At 41.2% G+C, this 22,000-nt stretch overlaps 1 protein-coding gene and 1 long non-coding RNA gene across 4 annotated transcripts in view; one reads left to right on the forward strand and one right to left on the reverse strand.

The window, feature by feature from the left end:
• The window catches only part of LHFPL3 (lipoma HMGIC fusion partner-like 3), a 235,540-nt gene that overhangs the window by 157,824 nt on the left and 55,716 nt on the right, over positions 1–22,000 (forward strand). For all 3 annotated transcript variants that reach the window (XM_015275770.4, XM_015275771.4, XM_015275769.4), the window contains exon 2: positions 1,767–2,003. In XM_015275770.4, coding sequence (XP_015131256.1) covers positions 1,767–2,003 — 237 coding nt within the window. The remainder of the gene's footprint in view (positions 1–1,766; positions 2,004–22,000) is intronic.
• Positions 1,997–20,446, reverse strand: LOC121108720. The gene is made up of 4 exons (XR_005843389.2): positions 11,607–20,446; positions 6,261–6,392; positions 4,377–4,785; positions 1,997–3,546 (listed from the first exon to the last, which is right to left on the reverse strand). It is a non-coding gene; the product is annotated as an uncharacterized LOC121108720 (long non-coding RNA).

Consider the following 22,000-nt stretch of genomic DNA (forward strand, 5'->3'; position numbering starts at 1 on the left):
CACAGTTCTGCAGGTGGCTGAGCACTGGCACAGTTGCCCGGAGGCTGCAGATCTCCTCACGGGAGATCTCCAGAAGCCGCCTGGCTGTGTCCCTGGGCACCCTGCTCTGCTCTGGGTGTGCCTGCTGGGGCAGGGTTGGGCAGAGGGACACAGAGGGCACTGCCAGCCTCAGCCACTCTGAGATTCTGTTATAGTATTTTATCACACCATTCAGATGTATTTTTGCTTTGAGGGTGTGAGAGGTGTGTGAAATGACTGCCTATTCTTGTTCCCAAGCCCACAGCAGCCATTGGTTGTACAACCCACTCATGTGTAATCTATGGTTTTCAGACTTGGGAGCTGGTTCAACAACTACTCAAAAGGTCAAAAGACACAATGTGCTATTAGCCTACGTACCTGCAAGTATGTGCAATGTTAACAAACGTGTATATAGGTGTGCGTGCAACAAATGGTGCACAGCATGCCAGTGTAATGATAAGTCTTACAAAACATGGTTTAGGACCCATCATATCTCTTCAGCCATACTAAGGAAGCGTGCACTATTGTGCACTATTCAAGTGCATTGTTCTGTTAGGAAATGTGGCTCCCTTGTGCTAGGAGGAAGCCAGGTTTTATGTTCAGAAGACAGTGGGGCAGGGGCTGTGACATACTCCAGAGCCCACTGGAGCTGTGAATGAGGTCTGTTGCCCAAAGTGGGACTGGGCACAGAAGGCCCTGCTGGCCCAGCTCTAACCCAGGCAGGGGATGTCCCAGCAGCTGCTGGCCAGCAGGCAACAGGAGCACTGCTTCAGGAGTTCATTGCTTTTGAATAAAACAAGCTTGTTGTGCCATTTTGTCTGCTCGGCAACAGCCACCTTGGCCTCCAGAAGGGCAGTTCCCCTGGGAACCAAGGGAGAAAGCAAATTTCTGCTTTCTAAAAATTAAGGTCAGCTGTTTAGTGGTCACCCAGGCTGACAAAAGAGCACCCAATCACACATCCTTTGCTCCCGTCCCCTGCACGGTTCAGTTGATCCTACCAAGGTGGCTGGCAGTTGATATCAGCTAGCTTTCCATGAGGGCAGAGGCTTCTCATATTTTTTTCTCGGTGTTAAAAGGATCAGCACTTTTTCATGTTCAAGATGTCATGTGTTGATTCCTCAGGTAAGCCAGTTCAGAAGTTGGCAGCAATGTTGACAGCTTATTTTTCCTTGCAGAACAATGTCATTACTTGTGTTTTTGAGGAGTACAAACCTTATGAATAAAACATATTTCAGTTAAAATGGTACTGCCAACTTACCAAAAAAGTAAAATACAAATAAAAGCCTTACTGCAGCCTACGTGTATTACAAGCTCTAAGATGGCCTGGAATGAGAGATAGGGTTTCACCTCTATTATTCTCTGTCTTGTTTGCCTGACCATTTGGTGGTTATCCAGTGTTTCCCTTGAATATCCAGCTTAAGAATCATTTTCATCTTTTGTTTTGTGTGAGCCTTTCATAGTAAAATAAAGAAATCAGTCTCACAGCAAAAAGGTGATTGTGCTGGTACAAAATTTGGCTAGGGATTTGGGACGTAACATTTTTTTAAGCAAGGTGCCAAGTTGAAGTTATATCATAGGATTTTATATTAAATACTTAATCACAGCATATAATTGTGTGACTTGTTTTTAAGTAAGCTAGCTTTGAAGCTCGGGATGAAAAAGTATGTTGCTTTAATGATAACTGTGAGGTTCTCGTCAAAATGAAAGTTTGGTCTCATTATCCCATTGTTCTCCTTTTTTTCTCCAAGCTGCCTGCCTCGTCCTGGGTTGTATGATTTTTCCTGATGGCTGGGATTCAGATGAGGTAAAACGGATGTGTGGTGAAAAGACAGACAAGTACACGCTGGGGGCTTGTTCAGTCCGCTGGGCTTATATCCTGGCTATTATTGGAATCTTGGATGCCCTGATCCTCTCATTTCTGGCGTTTGTGCTTGGCAACAGACAAGACAGCTTGCTAGCAGAGGAGCTCAAGTTGGAAAACAAAGGTAGGACCGCTTTAGAAACACTACTGCTGGGTGGCCTCAAGAGTAATTGCTTTAAAAAAATTGTCAGTTTTATTTTGTTTTATACATACAAATTAGCATGCTGGCTTACTTCCTAATTTGCTGGGAAAGAGGAAATGCAAGTGGTTTTACATTTCAGCCTCCAAAATCCAAGAAAGTTTGAAACTGCCATAACTTCTGCATTATGCGTGACTTATCCTTAATGAGCTGTGGATTGGACGTATTTATGTTTCCCACTTGTACATTGTTTTGTTAGCATTTAAATTTCACAGCCTCCATCTTTTTCTATACCCTATGCAAGATTTGTTCATCTGGTTCCTTTAGAATTTTGCATTGTAATATGAATGGCTGTAATATGGCACACTGTTGTGCTAACACATACAGTGTGTTAGCACAGCAGACAGGGTGAGGGAGGGCTTGGCTTGGGAGATTCACAGTGATCTAGTACTGTTTGTACTTGGGGGCACTAGTGGATTTACAGTAAGGATCAGACCCAGGACTGAAAAAGAAACTTGTTTTTTTGTTGATTGTATTGCTTTCAGCTAGCAAGCTTGGCTGATTTCTGCAATCTCATCCCCTCGTACACCTCAGCACCAACAGCTGTGTATCTGATGTGGCAGACACCACAGAGGGTACATCCCTGCCTTCCCCTTTTAATGGACTTGTTGTCCTTGAATCTGTCTAATCCCTCCTGAATCTGCTGAGACAGTCAGCTCCCACAAAACCACATGGCCACCAGTTCCCAAAGCTCACTACTGACTGCTACAGAAGTACTTGTTTTCAATTGATCCCCGATTAATTTCATCAAGTTTCCCCTAGGTCCAGCAGTGCAGGATTCTGCATTCAGCTCATCTACCACCTTTGTAATTTTGTCGGTTGTTCAAGTAATAGCAGAGATATTAGAAGCTCTTCAGTACTGAATTGGAAATCAAAAGCTGTTTGGCAGCCTGTGTTGTACAAAAATAGCTGGTCTCAGTCCTACTCTTGACTATTATCCACATTATCTGAAAGCACCAGCACACTGGACCCAGCCTGCTGACTTGCAGACAGTCAGCACACTCAGCCCTAAGATAAATGGACCTGAAGATTGAACTTCACATGCAGCTGCAGACCTCGTTAGAGCCTAGTAATGTTGTGGGTTAGGGAAAGTGTATATTGCTTACCATTTCCCATGTACATCTATTCTGCAGGTATACTGAGGGCACTTGTTTCAAAGACTGTCTCTGTGGCCCTTTTCTTCAAGGGTAAAATTCAACTGTATTTGAAGATTAAAAGATTGATAAGAAGGATATTGACAGCTATGCCACAAATGCCTTCAGCATCAGCATTGTGTTCAACTTCTCTATGCCATACAAAGCTCATGAACCCAACAACTGTTTCTATCAAAGAACTCCATTTGTTTTGGCACCTTGTGAGCAAAACACAGCTTCAGGAGACTCATCACCTCTCACAATGCTGGCACAAGCTCCTGCCAGAACATTTGATCCTCAGCGTGTCAGACAATATCATTCAGCAGCTCATTTTCCTTGGAAAAAGCACAGAAATGTACCAAAGCATTAGGTTCAATGCAAACCAGAACTCAACCAAAACAGACTCAGTCAAGCTTAATATCCACCACCTTTTTAAACTGTCCTTCCGATGAAAAGAAAAAAAGACAACCTGCCCTCTAAAAAAGGTATCTCCTTCTTCACAAAAAGCTTCTGCCAAACAGCATCTCCCACATGGGGCAGGGCTTTTGGGGCAGCAGGGCTGGCAGCTTCACTGAGAGACAGGGCCAGCACTCTCCTTGGTATCTGTGGCTTCCTTTCTGGCCAGAGATCAGTACTTGTTTAGGGTGCCAGGGAAGCACCTACTGAGACAAGAAGGCACCAGCACTTAATTCCCCCTGGTGGTCCCTACAGGCTCAGGTGGTCAGTCTGGGGCAGTGGTCTGTGGGCAGAGGGGGTGTTGATTACTTACACCACAATGAAGATGCTAACAGAAAAGGGACAATGCTTGCCCTTGATTTGGCACCAAGTAACCTCCTGTCTGTACCCTTTGCACACAGTATGCATGCTTGACGGCTTTGCCTCTCATACCATAAACTATGCCCCTTTGGCCCCATTAGGGCTGGAGAAGTACCAGACTTAGTCCACATGCAAAGTACTCATGCATCTCTTGGAAGTGGTCAGGGAAAATACTGAAGTATGCAAATATCACTAATGTGCCTCCCACACAGACAAGAAAATAAAAATGTAGATATAAGTAATTCCACCCTCAGCCTCCCCAGACACTCTTATAATGGGAAGAAAAAGTCCTCACAAGAAGCAGTCATGGACACTGAACACCACCACCCATCTCTTCTTTCCTCCTCACCATCTGTTTGCAGTCTTGTTTCTGGGTTAGCACATCTGGATCACGAGCATCCATTTCTCAAGGAGTCCCCAGGGTGCTGCTGTCCTCTAAGGGCAAAAATATGTCTCTGAACTGTCAGTGAGCACTGGTGATGGGCTGTCCACTGGCTGAGTCCAGGAAATCCTCCTCCTTGATGGTGGTGATGTCCTCTGACCAACGTCTGGATAGCCTATAGTCCATGATAAGCAAGGTTTCCCCTTAAGAGACAGTTGTGGTTTCTTAGTGGCTTTTCAGGAGAATGGACACGGGGAGGAACCAACACTGACTGTACCAAGATGGAACTCCACTTGCCCTCTCAGCAATTCCTCTGCTGCAGGGCTTTGCTCCATGCACAGCACTATTATGCAGTATCTCAGCAGAGGGGAAGAGGCTGTAAAATAAGTGTAAGAATCACAACTGTTTTCATTTGTGGAAAAATCCTCAAGAAGAATGAATTATTAAGCAACAATCAGACAGCTGGGCAGCTCTTTTCTTAATCAGATAGAAGTTCTGTCTTGGGGACTTGTTGCAGATCAGCTCCCGCAGTCTCATTAATGAGAGCTGCTGGGGGTTGTGAGTTGGAGCGAGTACCCAGCATCACAGCTGCTTCTGAGCATTGGTGATGAGTAAACATTTAGAAGTATACAATATGCAACAGGATGGCAAAAAGGTGAGAAAAAGATGGAAAAAAGAGCAAGCTGTACTTCTCTGTAGATTTACCATGCTGAATTACCACCTGCTGTATGCTTTTGATTACTACAGTTCTGTGTATCTACATAGGCTAATGAATGCTCATAAATTAGGAATTTGACTGCTAAAATTATTCATGGGATAATACAGCTATATTTTTGCCATACAAGAAAGTTTTCTTTTCCACCAAATGATAAAAATAATGCCTTCTCGTTCCTCATTTGCTGGGGTTGGTGAGTAAACTACCATGTGAATTTCACAGCTGAAGCTGAAGTTTAGCAGACCTTTTTTCGGGTTACATTATACCTAATACATTTTCCTAATCATGCACATTTTACACAACAATCTGTGCCTTCCTCATTTTAAAAACTGCCTTTTGAAGAAAAAAAGATATTTCCAAAAGACCTTCACATTAGGTTTATGCCATTAGCAAAAGAAGAGGTGAGAACAGTATTACATGGTTTACTTTAATTTATAGGAAATAATTGCAATGCCTTATGTAATGAATGACTTAAAGGCCTGCATGTTATTAAGCTAATGGCATTCAGGGTGATAACAAAAATAGTCAGGATTCATCTTAGCTTTAAGCTTCATCAACCCCATCAGCATCAGGCATAAACCTCAGTGTGTTCTGTAATGACAGAATGTAACATTTTCAACTCTAATGTCTTAATGACATAAAATTGAAGTTTTGCCCAAAGGGTGAGGAGATGAAATAAAATGTTTGCAAAAGAAATTGAAGGTGCAAAGCAATTATTTTTATGGTAGAAAGTGGTAATTTGGTCTGTATTAAGTGCAATAAATAAACGAACATTCAGAAGAAACTATCCTGTTAAGCAATACCAGTCAGACCAAGTGGGTGGTGCACTTCATGGACAGCAGTGCCTTTTCTGATGGATGGAACAGCTTTACAAGGTATGTATGATTAATGTTTGACTCACCTTCAGTGCCCATATGGTCACAAACAAGCAACTTGCACTAAAGATTTCCCAGAGTTACAAGCCCATGGCTGAAATAGCTAAAAGGACCAAGGCAGCTAGATGGAAGATCTGAAGGATTCATCTATCTTGCAGTGATTACAATTCAGACAGACAGATCCAAACTGCACCAAACAGCTCTCAGCAGCCAATCCACAGAGAGCTTGGCATGATGCAGAATGCCCAGGAGAGTACTTACCAGTTGGTTGACACTTGTGCCCTCATTATTCTCCATTCTGGTGCTGCCAGCACATGATAGAGGTTGCTGAAGGCTAGCTCTGTACATTTGCTTGTGCTGTTACTGCAGAATACACATGCTTAAAGACAGAAGCTAAGGGGAAGGAAGGAGTTTGTTAGTGACAAAGCAGTTTTCTCCAAAAGCAAAAAAAAAAAAAAAAATACCATTCTTGAAGAGCTGTATATCTTTGGCAAGAGAATGATCCTTGTAAACCAGAATATTTTGCCTACATGGTTTCAGCTGCAACAGAAAACTGTCTTCAGAAGACCTGCTGTCTGGAGCTGAGTGACAAACTGTTGCAAAATTGCAAAGCCCTGCTTTGGAGCATGTCATTCTCATGGCATATATTCCCAAGCATTTAAGTTAACTTATTCAAAACTAGGTGAATAAACATCTGAATTTTGATACTCAATATTAGTTTTCCCTTATATTTACAATGCAAGAAGAGTTGCCAACAGCCTCTGTTAATAATGACTAAAAATGCAGTCAGAACACTAGATATACCCCTCTATACCCATGTTCTCTATCTGATAAAAATTCTGTAGCTCCTTTTTTTGTAAAGTCACGTACACCCTACTTCTCTTGATACACAAAAAGTCACTATTATGTACATTTTCATTTCAATTATCATATTCTTTTTGTTCAAATATAAAATACAGCGTATCTGTTACTCTGTTTTCTGCTCCCTATTTTTCTGAGTGGCATTTATCTTAGTGTCTGCTTGTCTCCTCCCATCCTTCCTACCTGAAGCTCAAGAGTGATCCACAGGTGTCCACTTCAGCCTCTTGCTGCTTCAGTGTGGCTCTGTGTTCAAAGCACTTGAGGTGACTTTGAACTCAGAACCAACTTGGCCACTTGAATTTCCATTTGAGAATGGAAGTGTGAGATGAAGTCACTGGGGAGCGATGTGTGATGGATTGTTGTAGACAGCCCACCACATGTGCTCACCAGGCTGCAGCTGGCCAGAGGAAGCTGGAACTACGTCAGAAGGTTTATAGACTTGCCTCAAAGGAGAAATATTTAGGAACCCTGCTTTTCAAAGGCAGAATTGGGGTCTTTGAAGCCCAGAGCCATAGGTTCCAGGCTGGGCATTCCTGGCTCTCACTTCTTATTTCAAAACATGATTCTCTGCTGTGTCAGCCAAGAACAAATCCTTGTCACAGCTGTGAAGAGTTCACTATTCTCCTTCAACTTCAAACAACAAATGGCTTGTCTACCATAACATCACTGCAATTAGCTCCAGTTTTCAATTTCTTTATCTGATGACAGCCTATAATGCCACAGTGAACTAGCAGAAACTCTTGGTAGGCAAGTAGTACCAGACAGATTTCAACTAAAGGCTGCAACTAGCTGCTAAACTCACATATTTTTTTATGAAGCTTTTTACCCCAAATTTCCAACTTTAGGTAATGGCAAGTATTCACCTGTGAGTTAAACTACATAAATAGTGAAAATATAAACACGGAATGTTCATTGTGATCAGCATCAGAGGGAACTTCATGTCTCCTGGATGAAGATCCTAATAGCATTGCCGTTGGGTCTCTGCCCAAGGTATAAACTTTCATTCAAGGACTGTATAAACAGTCATGGGATCCAAATCATGGACTTGCATTTGCAATGCCTTAATGTCATGCACTCTCTTGACCAAAATGTATTGAATTCTATCACACAAAGAAAAACAGCTTCAGTCAGAGGATTTTTCATGCCCCTCTTGCACAGCAATCTACAGTGTATTGTGTAGAGCACTTCTTGGAGAGCAGAGCTGGAGATGTGAGAACCTCAAACATGAGAGAACTTCAGATCGAGGGAGACAAAAAACTGAAGTATTTTGGAGGTTTTAGTAGAAACTAAGATGAGAAATCTGGGGAGTGGGACCAGAAGTCAAGGTGCTTCACTGTGAACTTAGAAAATACTCCCAGGTCTTAAATTTCAAAATATATACTTCTGCATGTAGAAGCATGTGAGAAGCTACTTAGACTTTTATATTTGTGTTGAGTGGCAGTAAGGGAAAAGCATGGAGCAAGATAGCAGGGTGTGATTTCTAGTCCTTTTACCAAGCTTTAATATATCATTAGATTTCTTCATTTCTCTGTCTTCTAAATGGGGATAATGAGAATGACTTTTATGATATATGTTGTGTTTCAACAATAGAAAGTATAGTTGGAAAGCTGAATAGTGATGATATTATTACTAAAAGTATATGTACTGAAACCAAGACCCGAATAAAGTATTATTTCAGGGAACTACTTTACCATTGTGTTTAATGATGATACCCCTTAAAAAAGGCAAATGAAACATCAAAACTAAAAGTCAAAAGTTGATTAAAATGCCTTCTTAAATAAAGGTCAGTTTTGCAGTGGTGCTGATTGATATATCAGCTGATTGAACTGTTCTTTTACAGCTCTATATTCTATAATGAGAAAGTAAAATTAGTCCTAAGCATATGCATTAATTACTTAACCAAAGAAGCTAGAGACCATGAATAGAGTCTTAGTTCCCCTCTGATTAATGAAGGAAGAACATGGTGAACTGCTTTCTGTCTCTCAGAAAGTTGGATCCCACTTGCTGTTACACTCTGAAAGGAATCACATACAACAGTTCAGTTAATGTAATTATCTTTCCATTTAATGAGCTCATGATATGAGGGACCAAGTATCAGGACTTCAAGGCACCTCGATCACAAAAAGAACCTCTATCACAAAAAGCTAGCCAGAAACACTTCTTACATGGTATGCTGTTGGTCCTTTACAGTGCGGAACTCAATGCATTATATGGGTTCTTTGCTCTGCTTGAAAATTCTGTAGGGCAGCAAACCAAAGAGGAGTTAAGCATTGCAAAGTGTAGTGGAATGGCGCATACAAATGGACGATTAGCTCATTAGGAAGTGCTGTTACAAGATGAAACAGAACTGTGGCAGGCCTAGACAAGTTTAAACAAAGCCTAACAGGTTTGGAGACCTGTGTTGTTAACTTGAAACAAAGCCCGTGTGTTAATGCGGACTAAATAATGAAGGCAGGTTTGTGCCACTAATCTAGATTTAATGAGGAACAACTAATCTATTGGAACATTTTGCTGTCCAGTCCAACCTGCCACTTCAGAGAGCCTCCAGGACCGCCCTATGCTCACAACAGTCCTAATGTCTTGTTCTAGCATACAGAGGAATACAGAGGCCTGTAGAATTTATCTCTAATTGTTCCCCATTGAAGTAAGTTCCAGCAATTTTCTTGGAAATCTTTCTCAGTATTTAAAAAGTCATTAGATGTATTATATTTTTACTGTGAAGTTGTTTTCACTCTTATTCAGTAGTTGCATAAAGCTAGGATAATTTTCCATCTGCAAACAAGACATCTGAAAATAAATTCAGGTAACTTCCCCGTTTGTGATCAAAATGTCAACAGAAACAACAGATTTTGTCAGAAGCTTTAGAACAAGGAGCTATCTAAAATTCCAAATGAAAGCAAGGCAAATAGCCTTGTTTTCCAGAGTTATACTCAGTAAGACACGTAAGTCATTACTAATGAGATGTTTGAGATATCTGTCTCTTTCGGGTTTCTGTCACAGGTAACATTCAAGGCAGCTTATTACAGTAACAAGCAAAACTTGATCTCCTTGGTTCTGGCAGTGTAGTATTCCTCTAGTCAGTCATTTTCATATTGCTTTCTTCTTGAAAATTCAAACTGTTCATGTTACTTCTGGGCCACTTTCAGAGCTGATACAAGCTTTCTGTTAAATCCCTCATCTTCTCCTGAATGACAAGCTTGGTGGGCTCCAGATAATTATTCCCACTGATCCTGTATGCCTGGGCAGCCTGGCCCTGGGACATACATTTTAGTTCCTTGTAGTCCTATTTGACTAAATGTATTTTCAGTACAACTGCATGTTTGATTTTACAAACCACTTTCACCTTAGTTTTGCAAATCTAAACATTTTTCAGGATGATAATGAGCTGGCATGAGTTGCACAGTCATTCATCTCAAAGTACTTACATCCTTTTAGGTGGCAGCATTTGACACAAGACAGACCATTGCCCTGTGCTCTGTGTGCCATTTCCCTCAGTCCTGCCCTCATATTCCCAATGAACTCTCTCCAGGTTGAGTGAATTGTTCATGTGTAGTACCTGCACACTGGAACCAAATCTCCCTACTCTTTGTATAACTCTGCCTGATAGAGTCTGAAAAGTTCAGCGTGGTCGCTTAAGCTACTCTCTGATATCACAAAAGCTGTAGGATAGTCCAAATCCCCCTTATCAGCATTGCTTAAACTCCAGAATCAGAGCTGAATACTTTTCCAGGAGTAGTTTTAACTCTGCCATACCCAGAAGAGAAACTATTCCTCTACTTTGCTCAGTTTCCTCTTCCGCAGCCAAGATGCTTGGTAGCCTTTCCATCTGCCAGCACCACTCAGCTCGTGTTAAACTGACTTTCCAGATGGTCTCTGTCAGTGTGTGGCTATGTTTCTTGCTCCATCATGTATCATTCTGCATCAGGCCATGCTTATAGAATGAGCCATTTGCTGACACAAATGAAGACTTCTTTGATCCTCTTCATCATAGCAAATGAGAGAGATCAAATGAACTTTGGAACTGGCTCCCAGTAGTCTGGAGAAAAAACTGGATGTTTTAGATTTCTCTCCTCCTTCTTCCTCGCTTCTCCCCTCCCAGGAAAGGAAAAGATCTGAAGAAAAGGAGACGAGGTGCTGACTTTTTTCTTTTATGCATGTATACTGAATTCAGTTAAAAAATCATCCCAACATAAGCCACGGTGGCTAAAGAAAGAGTGTCAGGGCACTGTGCATCCCTGTGTCTTTCTTTGTTTTCCTTCCTCAATTTTCCAAGGGTTTCATAAGCTGTCGCTCCACATAGACAGTCTATAAAGGTGAATCTTTACAGTATGAGTAGTCCCTACTGTTTGGTACAGCTGAAGACACTGAATTCCCACTTGCTGGGTCTAATAGGTAGACAACCATCTTGAAACATTGAGCAAATCCACCGGCATTGCTGCCAACAAAGAAGTGTAAAAGTATATAATATTTTGCTTCCTGAACACAGATGCAATAATTTAGCTGTATGCTTTTACATTTCTACCAATATAAATATGTGAAAGAAAAGTGTATATTGGAGAAGAAAAATAGTAGAGTTATGTAAATGCCTGCTAAAATGAATGCATCTGGAAACTGTGCAGAATACAATAGTTCAGTTATTTAATGGTTACTTCAAAGAAAGCAAATTCAGAATCCAAATTAGATTGGCATAGCTAAAATGTTCTCATTTTAACCAAAGTGTTTACTACCTTTTATTTTTATACTTACATAGAATATTGAAACAAAATCTCAGAGCTTTTCCACTGGGCAAGTTGGATGTGATTATGCAGTGATTTCCTTCATCCTGGTAAATCAGTAAGAATTTTAGAGGGTGGGAGTAAAGTGAAACCATTAGAGTAACTCATACACATTTTAAATGTTCATGAATCTCACTTAAATTAATCCTTGAATACAGAGCTTCAAACAACATTTTTCAGGTGTTTCAATGTTTGACGTGTATCAAATAGTTCCATATTTCCTTTGAAGAACTATTGTAACACTCCAACAGTAACAACTGGGTGACCCCTTGAAATAGAACTGTGATAAAGCAATAAAGTTCTGACACCATATATCCTACAGAGACAAAGATTGGTCCACTAGAGAAAGTGGAACCGTATTAGAAATCAGTCAATGTGTTCCAAATATGAGGAAGACAAAAACACTGTCAAAGAGTTAATTGGAAATTGAGTACAGAAGCCATGCTGGCAAGGTATAAAAGTGTTGTACAGAGGAGAACAGCCACAGAAAAAAAAAAAAAAGAAGAAGAAAAAAGAAAAAAAAAACAGCTTGTATCCTTGATGGAAATGCTGGATTTGGCAAATGGAAAGAAGTAATGCTAAATGGTTAAGGAGAAACTTTCCTTGAGAAAATAAAAAATTGTATCAGCATTAAGGCTGCATTTCTGTGCCCTTTCAGAACTAGCCTGCGGCATCTAATTGTTGAATTTAAAACGATAGCTGAAAACCTCTGAGAATACACTGGCATGTGGCCTCAGCACTTCCAAGCCAAGGCAGTAGCTATCAAAAGAGGAAAACTACCTTCTAATGTTCTGCCTCAGTTTTGTAAGTATTCTCCCTGCTGCTCTGTAGATGTTAATTTCTATCCAATATGGGCAAATATGACATGTTATGAAGTACAATAAATCTTCCTAATATAACTATCAACCCAACTGTTTTCCTGGAGAGGACTGACAAGCTTATCTAAAATAAATCCGTAAAAAAGCTCAGTGAAATGATTAGAAGTTGTATGTTTACAATAATGCCAGAAGATCAGCAGGTTTACATGCTGATCAATCATTTATACTCTAGTGAGCATTTGACATTTGAGACTGCATCTGCTCATCAATCAACCAGTTCTCATACAGGTTATATATGGTGAAGTTGTACTCAGACACCGATTTAGATACAAAAATGTTGCATAACTGCTAGGTACTGTAGACGTTGGCATAAACTGAATGGATTTCATATTTCAGAACTATTTGTGTATCAGATCCTGACCTTACGATCACAAACAAATTACCAAGGTATCAGCCTCTTCATTTTGTTACGGAAAGTGGTCTTGCTGGTTGGACATCCATACTCACTATGGCACACTATATGCTACTTAGATTCTTTTTCTCATACTCTGAATCTTCACATAAAACCAGTCAGGTTAATCCAGCACTGTCCAGCACATGCTAAACTTGTAACACATTTGTGCAATAATAATTCAGAATATTCTCTAAAGCTCAGCATAGTATTAAGGTTACAGCAATCAGCCTCTGTTTGAATAGGCCTATAGTGATTTCCAGACATAAATTGAAGCTCTCCTCAAAAAGTTGCAGAGAGATAAAGGCATTTATAATAGGCATTTATAAAAATAATCTTTTTTGTTCCATTTTCTCTTCCCATCAGATTTCCTGGGCTGTGCCTCTCTTCAACCTTGCTTCTCTTTCTTCCCCTGCTTTCATACAGCACACATTTGTATCCCTTTTGCTTAAACAATTTCTTCATTTCACTTCTATTTCAGACCTTCAACTTTCATAATCACAGGACTATTTATATTCTCAATTTATATCTCCCTAATTACAGGGGGAAAAAAGATTATATCATCATTCAAGAAGACCAAAAAAAAAAAAAAAAAGGATTTTTTAGTGTATCTTGTTAGTGTATATCTAGTATTACATCCAAAACTCTCACAGTAGAAGTATTATAAGAGTACTGTCATTCTTAGCCTGCTTGGGAAGAGGAGGTGAATGTTGTCACGCAGTAAGTATACATGGGCTGTTATAGCTATCACTCAGATCAAAGTACTCTGCACTGACCAATTCTTTTTTTAAACAACAGAAAAGAATGCAGTAATTCATCACTTGTCCAGTCTAGTTAATGTATCATGCCATCAAATTTGTGAAAATGCTGGCTTGACAGTTTGAAACATTCGACACTTCTTATTTCAAAATCATCTGTTCCATGTTCTATATGCACATTTTTGATAAAAAATGGCCAAAAATTGAATCCAGAGAGTGACTGATGTCTGAAATGCATTAAAAAAAAAAGTTGGGTTCTGCTCAGCTGATAGCAGACAGATGCCAATAACAGAAAAATATAGATCTTAACCCTGTACTAACAAACAATCTCACTAGAAAGACTCAGAGATTAATAAAGAACATATCTACATATCCAAAGGTAAATATGTTTGGGATTCTTTAGACTCCTCACCTTACATAGCTAATACTTATTCCCAGAATTCACCTAGACATGTCATTCAACTTTCTGAAAGTTGGGTTGTCAGTGTGGGATATCATACAACCAAAAAGTAAATCACCTCGAGGTCTCCTCTGAAGAACAGTAAGTGCTTGCTCCTGACAAGACTGTTCTTGTAGATTGGGCATGTGATGAAGGTTGGAGCAGTGAGAATACATTAGGAGACAAGCAATGCATTTCGGCAGTGCTATGCAGTAGAGCCAAAGGTTAACTTTGAATAGCTTGTATCTGCCTTGGAAAGTACAGCAGTCTCTGCATTTCCACTCCATCTAAGCATTTGAAATCTATTGAATTAGGTGAATTAACCTATATTTGACACTTCTTTCTTTAAGGTTTCCAAGAAATTTAGTCTCTAGTGATTATGATCTCACTTTGTCTCCCATTTTCTAGTGACAGTTTAGCTCCCAGTTCCCAATGAACATAATGAGATATTCAAGGTAAAAACAGTCCTCCTTCAATGGTTTACTCTCCCAACTAGGTAATTCAATTACAATAGACTTGCATTCTCATTTAAAGAAATAATTGGTGCTTTACCAATTGCTTATAGTAATAAAAGGTTGGCCCTCCTCTCATCCTTTCAGCACAGCATCTTTATTGTTGCTTATAAAAAGACATTGGCAGGTAAACCAGCCAAGGCACTACAGCGGCAGGATGTACGCTTGCACGCTGCACCACACATTTAACTAAGAAAAGTGAAGAATTTGTGGTTCCCTATTCAGTTCTTCAGTATGTCCAGTTTCTGGGGTTTAATTCACATACTTTCAGAGCTGGTAGCAAGGATGAAATTTCTGATCATTGTATTTTCCTGTCTTCAGGGAAGTAGACTTCTTCAACATCTTATTCTGAAGATAATCAACGAATAAAGAATTCTGACTTTAATTCAACATCTCATTGATTCCTTTTAGCAGACTGGATACCAGCTGGATCTCAAACCAAGATGAACCCCAGCATGGAGCTCTTTCTGAACAAAATGCTAGTTAAATGTAGTTTTCAAGAAACAAAGCTTTTTAATGGATGGATGTTGAATGTAATGCTTTGCCTTAATTGGATTTTTTTATGTTGGCTCGTTTCATTTTCATATCTTAAAGCATATTTTTCCATCAGAAAAAAATTCCATATGGAATTACGTTGCTTATCTTTCCACCTGGTTAGTAATCCTCTTCCCTAATAACTTTTAAACCCATCATGCAATTTCAACTAAACTTGACAAAAGCTTAACATCTTAGAAACATTCAACTCCCAGAAGTGTTCTGAAGATCAATGGCTGGATAAAAGAGAGAGCATTAATGAGTGATCCCACTAAGGGAAAGCCAGGAGATTCAGCGCTTTACAGCACTTGGCTGGCCGAGTCAGCACAAATCTCATTTCAAATATACTGCACTGCCTGCTGTTTCATTATTGGCTCTTATGCTAAATCAAGTTAGGCAGAGCATATGAAAAATGTTGCGAGTATTTATATGTACATATATATATCTGTATGTACTTGCATATAAAAAAGTAAGGAATATGTAATGAAACCAAGGGTCTTGTGGGAGAGGGGCCATACGGGACATTTGGTACATATGGGAAGCATGGGGGCATAGAAATTTTTGGGAATTCAAGGGCAGTTGTAAGCGCTAGTGAAGGATCTGAGTCCATAAGAAAGACAGCTATAACAGAGAGAAGGTGCATGGGTGTTAGTGGCATCAAAGTGTTGCCATGGAAGTGTTATCAGGCCATGACAAAGGATCTGGATTGTACGCAGAACATACAGAAGGAGGATACATGCTGCTAATTGAAAATCAGACTCCATTAGTCCATTGTACTGCTTTTTGTAACATCGGGTTCATCTAAAGCTGAATAAAAAGTCTATTCAAGCATCTAAATAATTCAAAAAGTAGCTCATGAAATATTTTGAATTAACTTTAAAGAAAACAATACCATGGGAAGAAATGGGGATATCACTTTTCAAAAGAATCTGTACAAAATCTGTTTTGATTCAGCACCAAACTTTTTTTCTACTGCTTGCTTCAGTCATCGAACTGAAAAATTGGTTATTTACATAACAGTTACACTTTAAAATATCTGCAACACAGGCATGGCCATTACCTTTTGCTACAGGCTTAACTTGTATGTCCCAAAATGTGCCAGGGAGCCAGAGCTGCCTATTAAGTTCTGGCTGATAAGATCTCGGGCTGTGCCTCAGAGATTCGTTTCCTTGTTCATCTGGAGATAAACAAGGTAGAACCAAGCTACCTGCCTCCACAGATGGTAATCTTCCTAGGAGATACTATCATCACAGCAGCCGCTGTAAGAAACTTTTCTGAAGGTCGATGGGTACAAAACAATCGATTCTCATCTGCAGATTACATTTTGAATGTGCCAAATGCTACCACGGCTTATGCGACAGATTTCAAGAGACAAAGTCTACAATACTGATTGAAGTCATGATGTTTCTGCAGCTGACAAACTCAATGGGCCATGGGCCGTGCCTGGGGAACTTCTTCAGTCTTCCAGAAAATGGATATTAACTCTTTCTAATGGGTACTAGGCAAGTAGCGCCCACAGTATAACTGGTTTTTAGATAAGAAAAAGTTGTATTCACAAGCCCCATCAATCAGCACTTTGCTACAATTACCTTTTAAAAAGAGAAAGATAGAGAATAGCTTGTCTAGAAAATTCAGCATTCTGAGGATGCAGGATTTTTCTTGTTATAATCAAGGAAAAAGTGGAAGAAGGCAAGTACCATTAACACTCAGCAAGCAACTCTGCAATGGGGCTCCAGGGCTGTGCTGTGCCTAGCTGCTCTGCCCAGGATTTGGCCACCTTTGGCACCAAGCCCACGCCCAGCATCTTGCATAGACAGCATGGGACAGGAGTGTCTGAGACAAATCACCATCATCCAATTCCTTGTGACTGTTACTGTAGCCTCTGCAGCAGTGTGAGCAAGGCCAGCGTCAAGTCCAGTCACCCTTGCTTTAAAGTGCCCACTGAAAACATGAGGACTGTTTCCTCCTCCTGAAAATAAAAAACTCACTATCCTCTCTTCAGCTGACAAACCCCAGAGACTGACTTTCAGTCTGATGATAACCCCCAGCTCAAAGTATCAAGAAAAACATGGGTTACTGTTACCCAATGAAAAAAAAAAAAAAGCGAGACAGTGTAAGGAGTGTGATGGATGTGTCTGATCTTAGCTTGTGGTAGAGTATTCCCCTCCTACATGTGTCCCCAAGCTTGGGAAGGAAGGACACAGTAGCGCTGTAGGTGGGGAATTTGGAAACACTGCCCCATGAAGGTCCATGCTTGGTCTAGGGATGGAGGCAGTGGACAGCTATTCTGGTGAGGCTCTTCAGTACAGCACTGAACTTGCAAGGCATGCCTGAATGTGCCCTGGTCCCAGCATTTCAACTCCTGAGTGTTTTTTCCCTCCTCTAATTGTTACTGAGATGCTGCTTCCACTTGGAAAGGAGCATTTTGTGTGTGTGTATCCAGAGCATGGTGCATAGATCCCTTAAGTCATAAGCATCCACAGATGCAAGGCTCAGGTTTGCAGCCACACAACTGCATTACTGCATTACTGCAGTGCAGTCAGAGCTAATAAGCCCTGCTGACCTGCAGGATTTCACAGAATCACAGAATCACAGGGGTAGGAAGGGACCTCAAGAGATCACTGAGCCCAACTTTTCCTGCTAAAGCAGGCACCCTACAGTAGGTCACACAGGTAGGCATCCAAACAGGTCTTGAATATTTTCATAGGATATTCCACAACCTCTCTGGGCAACCTGTTCCAGCACTCCATCGCCCTTACTGTAAAGAAGTTCTTACACGTGTTAGTACAGAACTACCTATGTTCAAGTTTTAGGGCATTACCCCTTGTCTGTTGCTACACACCACCGAGAAGAGACTGGCCTCATCCATTTGCCTCCCACTTCCCTTTAGATATTCTCAGTCCTCTATTCCCAAGGCTGAACAGACCCAAGTTACTCAGCCTTTCTTCATACAGGAGATGCTTCAGGCCCTTAATCAGCTTTGTGGCTCTAAGCTGAACTCTTTCTAGGAGATCCGTGTCTTTTTGAACTTGCCCAGAAATGGACACAGTAGTCTAAATATGGACTCACCAGAGAAGAGCAGAGGGGAGCAGAGAAGCAGATCACCTCCTTCAACCTGCTGGCCATGCTCTTCTGCAGGCTTGCCTGCCCTTTCAGAGAAAAGCATCTCTGCAGGGTCCTCTGGGCTGTGTCCCTTTGCATGACACAGAAAACCCTGGGTCCCTGCTGACACTCTGCTCAAGCAAGATCTTGTCTAGCTGTCTGCAAACAAAAGAAATATCATTGGATGCAGGAAAGGGAGAAGCAATCCAGTGGTGGCATAACTACCATTGTCTGTGCTCAAAACAAAGACAGTGCATTACTGTGATTTTCCTCAAATCCACCCCAGAAGCAGAAGAGAGGAGGCTGGAAGCAGCCCTCACCTTGAAGCCAGAACAAAGAACTGGGGAGAAGGGAGACTATTTTTTATTTCATATGACTTTGGACATAGCACATACCTGTGTTGTGCCCCTGTTTCCCCATCTGTCCTGCATAGGCTTTAGCACACTCTGCTTGCCTCCAATATCTTCTGCAAGGATTTTTCAATTAACGCTTTGAGACAGTTGGAGTTCCTCATGAGGAAGATATGATAAAAGTGCATATTACCATAAAAAACAATTTGTTAAAAATAACTCTCATGAAAAGTCTGTCAAATTGAGAAAGTTGAAAAGAAGTGCTGTTTTAGTCAAGGTGCCAGACTCTGTTCTTTAGTCTGCTTCATACTTTTGATTTTTTCACTTATGCAAGCAGCAACCCCCAAATCTGTGCTGCACTGGGAAAAAAAAAAAGCTCTGCATCTCATTGATCAGCAGCATCAGCAGGACTGTGCGTGTTGTGAAACTTCAGCTGCTGTCGCAATGCTTTTGGCTGAGCTGCTTGAGAACTGCAGCAAGAAGTGTTCACCAAGATGTATACAAGTAAAATTTGTGCAGTCGTCACTCTGGTAGCTCAGTCTTTGTTTGCTACAAACATTCATGTCAGCCATCAGCTCACTCACAGCAAACTTCAAGAAGGTCCAGCCAAAAAAAAAAAAAAAAGAAAAAAGTTGCAAGGATCTGTTTGTGCAGAGGTTTTATCTGTGTGGTTTCACCTCATTAGATGCAAAGTCTTGTTTTTTTCTCCTTTCTCTGAAAGTTTCTGATGTTTGATCAAGAAGAAAAAAAAACTTCATGCCACATGAAGTTAGGGGGCATCCTCTCAAAACAAATAGGAATAGCAAAAAAGTTATGGAGCAGATCAGAATAGCAGAAGCAGCAGATTGGCCTGTGAATAACATGCAGAAATCAAACCCTGTCACCACTGAAAACAAAAGAAAACATGGATCTAAAAAAATGTACTGAATAACACATGCACTCAGAGGTTTCCCCACTCTCTCAGTTCTGCTTCAGCATATAGGTTGTGCTGTGATCATTGGAGTGTCACGATGAAGGGGATGAGTGGGCAATGTGAAAGTGTATACCTGACAAGGCACTGCCCCATCCGTCAGGAGTTGCCTCCATCCCCTGGTCATTATCACCTCCCACTGTTGGACAGAGATGTGTCTATCACTAGTGGAGTTCCATCCAAGTGTATTCACCTGGATTTCATTGCAGACTGACTTCATGGCTAGCATTTTAGGAAAACCAGAAAACTCAGGTTTTCAGAGACTGTTATAATATGTATAAGTCCATGAATATTTTCTTAAAGTGATAAGAAAATATGAATAGTTTGAAACCAATCATTTCAATTCAAGGAAGTAAGGCTTATAATCTAATTTTTGTTTTGATGAGAGGAGAAGCTGCTTTTTCCTAACAGAGCAGCAATGCAGAAGTAAAATTTTACTCTACTGAGAGAACTAAACAAGGATAATAGACCACAAGCCTATTTATCTTCTGTATACACACTTTTAGTCTTTCTTAAAATATATAGCCTCCATTAGCATTGAATTTCTTGTGACACTTTAAGGTGCTTTAGATGCTATCCTGGATGGTCTTATTAATGATGAAGAACACTGTATTGGAGCTGGTCTAACAGCTCATTAGTACCAAATGAAGGTAATTCTGTTGCTCACCTCACCATGTACGTCTGTCCCTTGATTCAAGCCCAGTCTTCATGGTTTGTGGCTGTGGTACTGTACATTCAAGCTCACATACCAGAAAAAAAATGAGTATGTACCAGTTGTGTTAGCTCACAGAGAGCTCCATGATCTCCAGCAACACCCAGAGTGTGATGACACAACATGTGGTCTGCATATTTGCAGGGGAGAGGAGAAATGGAGAGCAAAATCTCCTCTTGGTAGCAACAAGCTGTTAGATCAGCACAGCTACATGACTAGGAGCATAACATGACTTAAGTGTATCAGACACTTTGGCACATCCTGAAGTGAACATAGCCTGATCAACAGCAAATTAAATCTGAGCCAACAGTGTGCCCTGGCAGCCCAAAGGGCCAACCGTACCTGGGGTGCACCGGGCCCAGCACTGCCAGCAGGCAAGGGGAGGGCTTGTCCTGCTCTGCTCTGTGCTATGCGGGCCTCACCTCCTGCACTGGGTGCAGTGTGGGTGCCACAACATCAGGGGGACATAAAGCTATGAGACAGCGTCCAAAGGAGGGATATGGAGATGAGGAAGGGTCTGAGGACAAGGTGTGTGAGGGGCGGCTGTGGTCCCCGGCTTTACTCAGCGCAGAGCAGAGGAGCTGAGGGGAGGCCTCATGGCGGCTGCAGCTCCTCACAGGGAGCGGAGGGGCAGCGCTGAGCTCTGCTCTGTGTGACAGCGACAGGGCCCGAGGGAACGGCATGGAGCTGTGTCAGGGGAGGGGCGGGAAAAGGGGTTAGGGAAAGGGTCTGCGCCAGAGGGCGGTGGGCACGAAACAGGCTGCCCAGGGCAGTGGGCACGGCCTCAAGCTGTTGGAGTTCAAGGAGCGTTTGGATAATGCTCTCAGATACAGGGTTTGAATTTTGATTGGCCCTTTCTGGAGCCAGGAGCTGGGCTCAGTTATCATTGTGGGTCCCTTAGAACTGGTGATAGTCACTGATTCTGTGATTACTAATTGCAAAGGAGGTGTTAGCCAGCTGTGCTATTTCAGATAAGGCACATCAGACTTCCACCCAGGTAGCTGCACAGACCCCTTCCAGCATTTGCACCTGCTTGCACTGAAAGCTGCAGTGCCAGTGTGTGAATGAAACTAGGTCATCCTTCTGCAAAATCTAAGTAAGGCTTTATTATCACATCCATCAGCTAGCAAGGTCATGATACATTCTGCAAACTGTCCATTAATTCTGTACGAAAACAGTGACAGTTTTGATGCTGTTTCCACAGCTGGGGGTGAAAAATGTCTCATATGCAAACAAATAGCATCTGTCTGGCTTGGGGATTTACCACTCTTTCGTTAAAATAAATGAAATGTGGATGAATGTTAGAGACATTCACTTGAACTCTTCAAAACAAGTCAGTAATTACAGCTATTAATCCCATTTTAGTTTAATTTTGTGAGTTGTGAAACACTTTTCAGCACAATGGAACAGATTGTCTGATCCACTTGGGAGCTGATATAACTCAAGAGAAATAATTCTTTCTGAGACATACTGTCCTGTCTCAGAAAGGTACATGAATTCAAGCACTTTACACCTGAAACTACACTTGACTTTACCAAGTCAGAGGCAGAGCTGGATACAGAATAAGGCACTGATTTTCTGTGGGTGGAAGGAGCCTTTAAGTCCTTCACAGAGCAGGAAGAGCCTGGCGGGGATGGCAAGCCTACCCTGCCAAAGCCACTGGGAGCTTCTTCATTGAACTAAAGATTGCAGGATCAAGTCAGCATTAAATTCCACACA

Source organism: Gallus gallus, chromosome 1 (genome assembly GCF_016699485.2).
Source record: "Gallus gallus isolate bGalGal1 chromosome 1, bGalGal1.mat.broiler.GRCg7b, whole genome shotgun sequence".
NCBI lineage: Eukaryota > Metazoa > Chordata > Aves > Galliformes > Phasianidae > Gallus > Gallus gallus.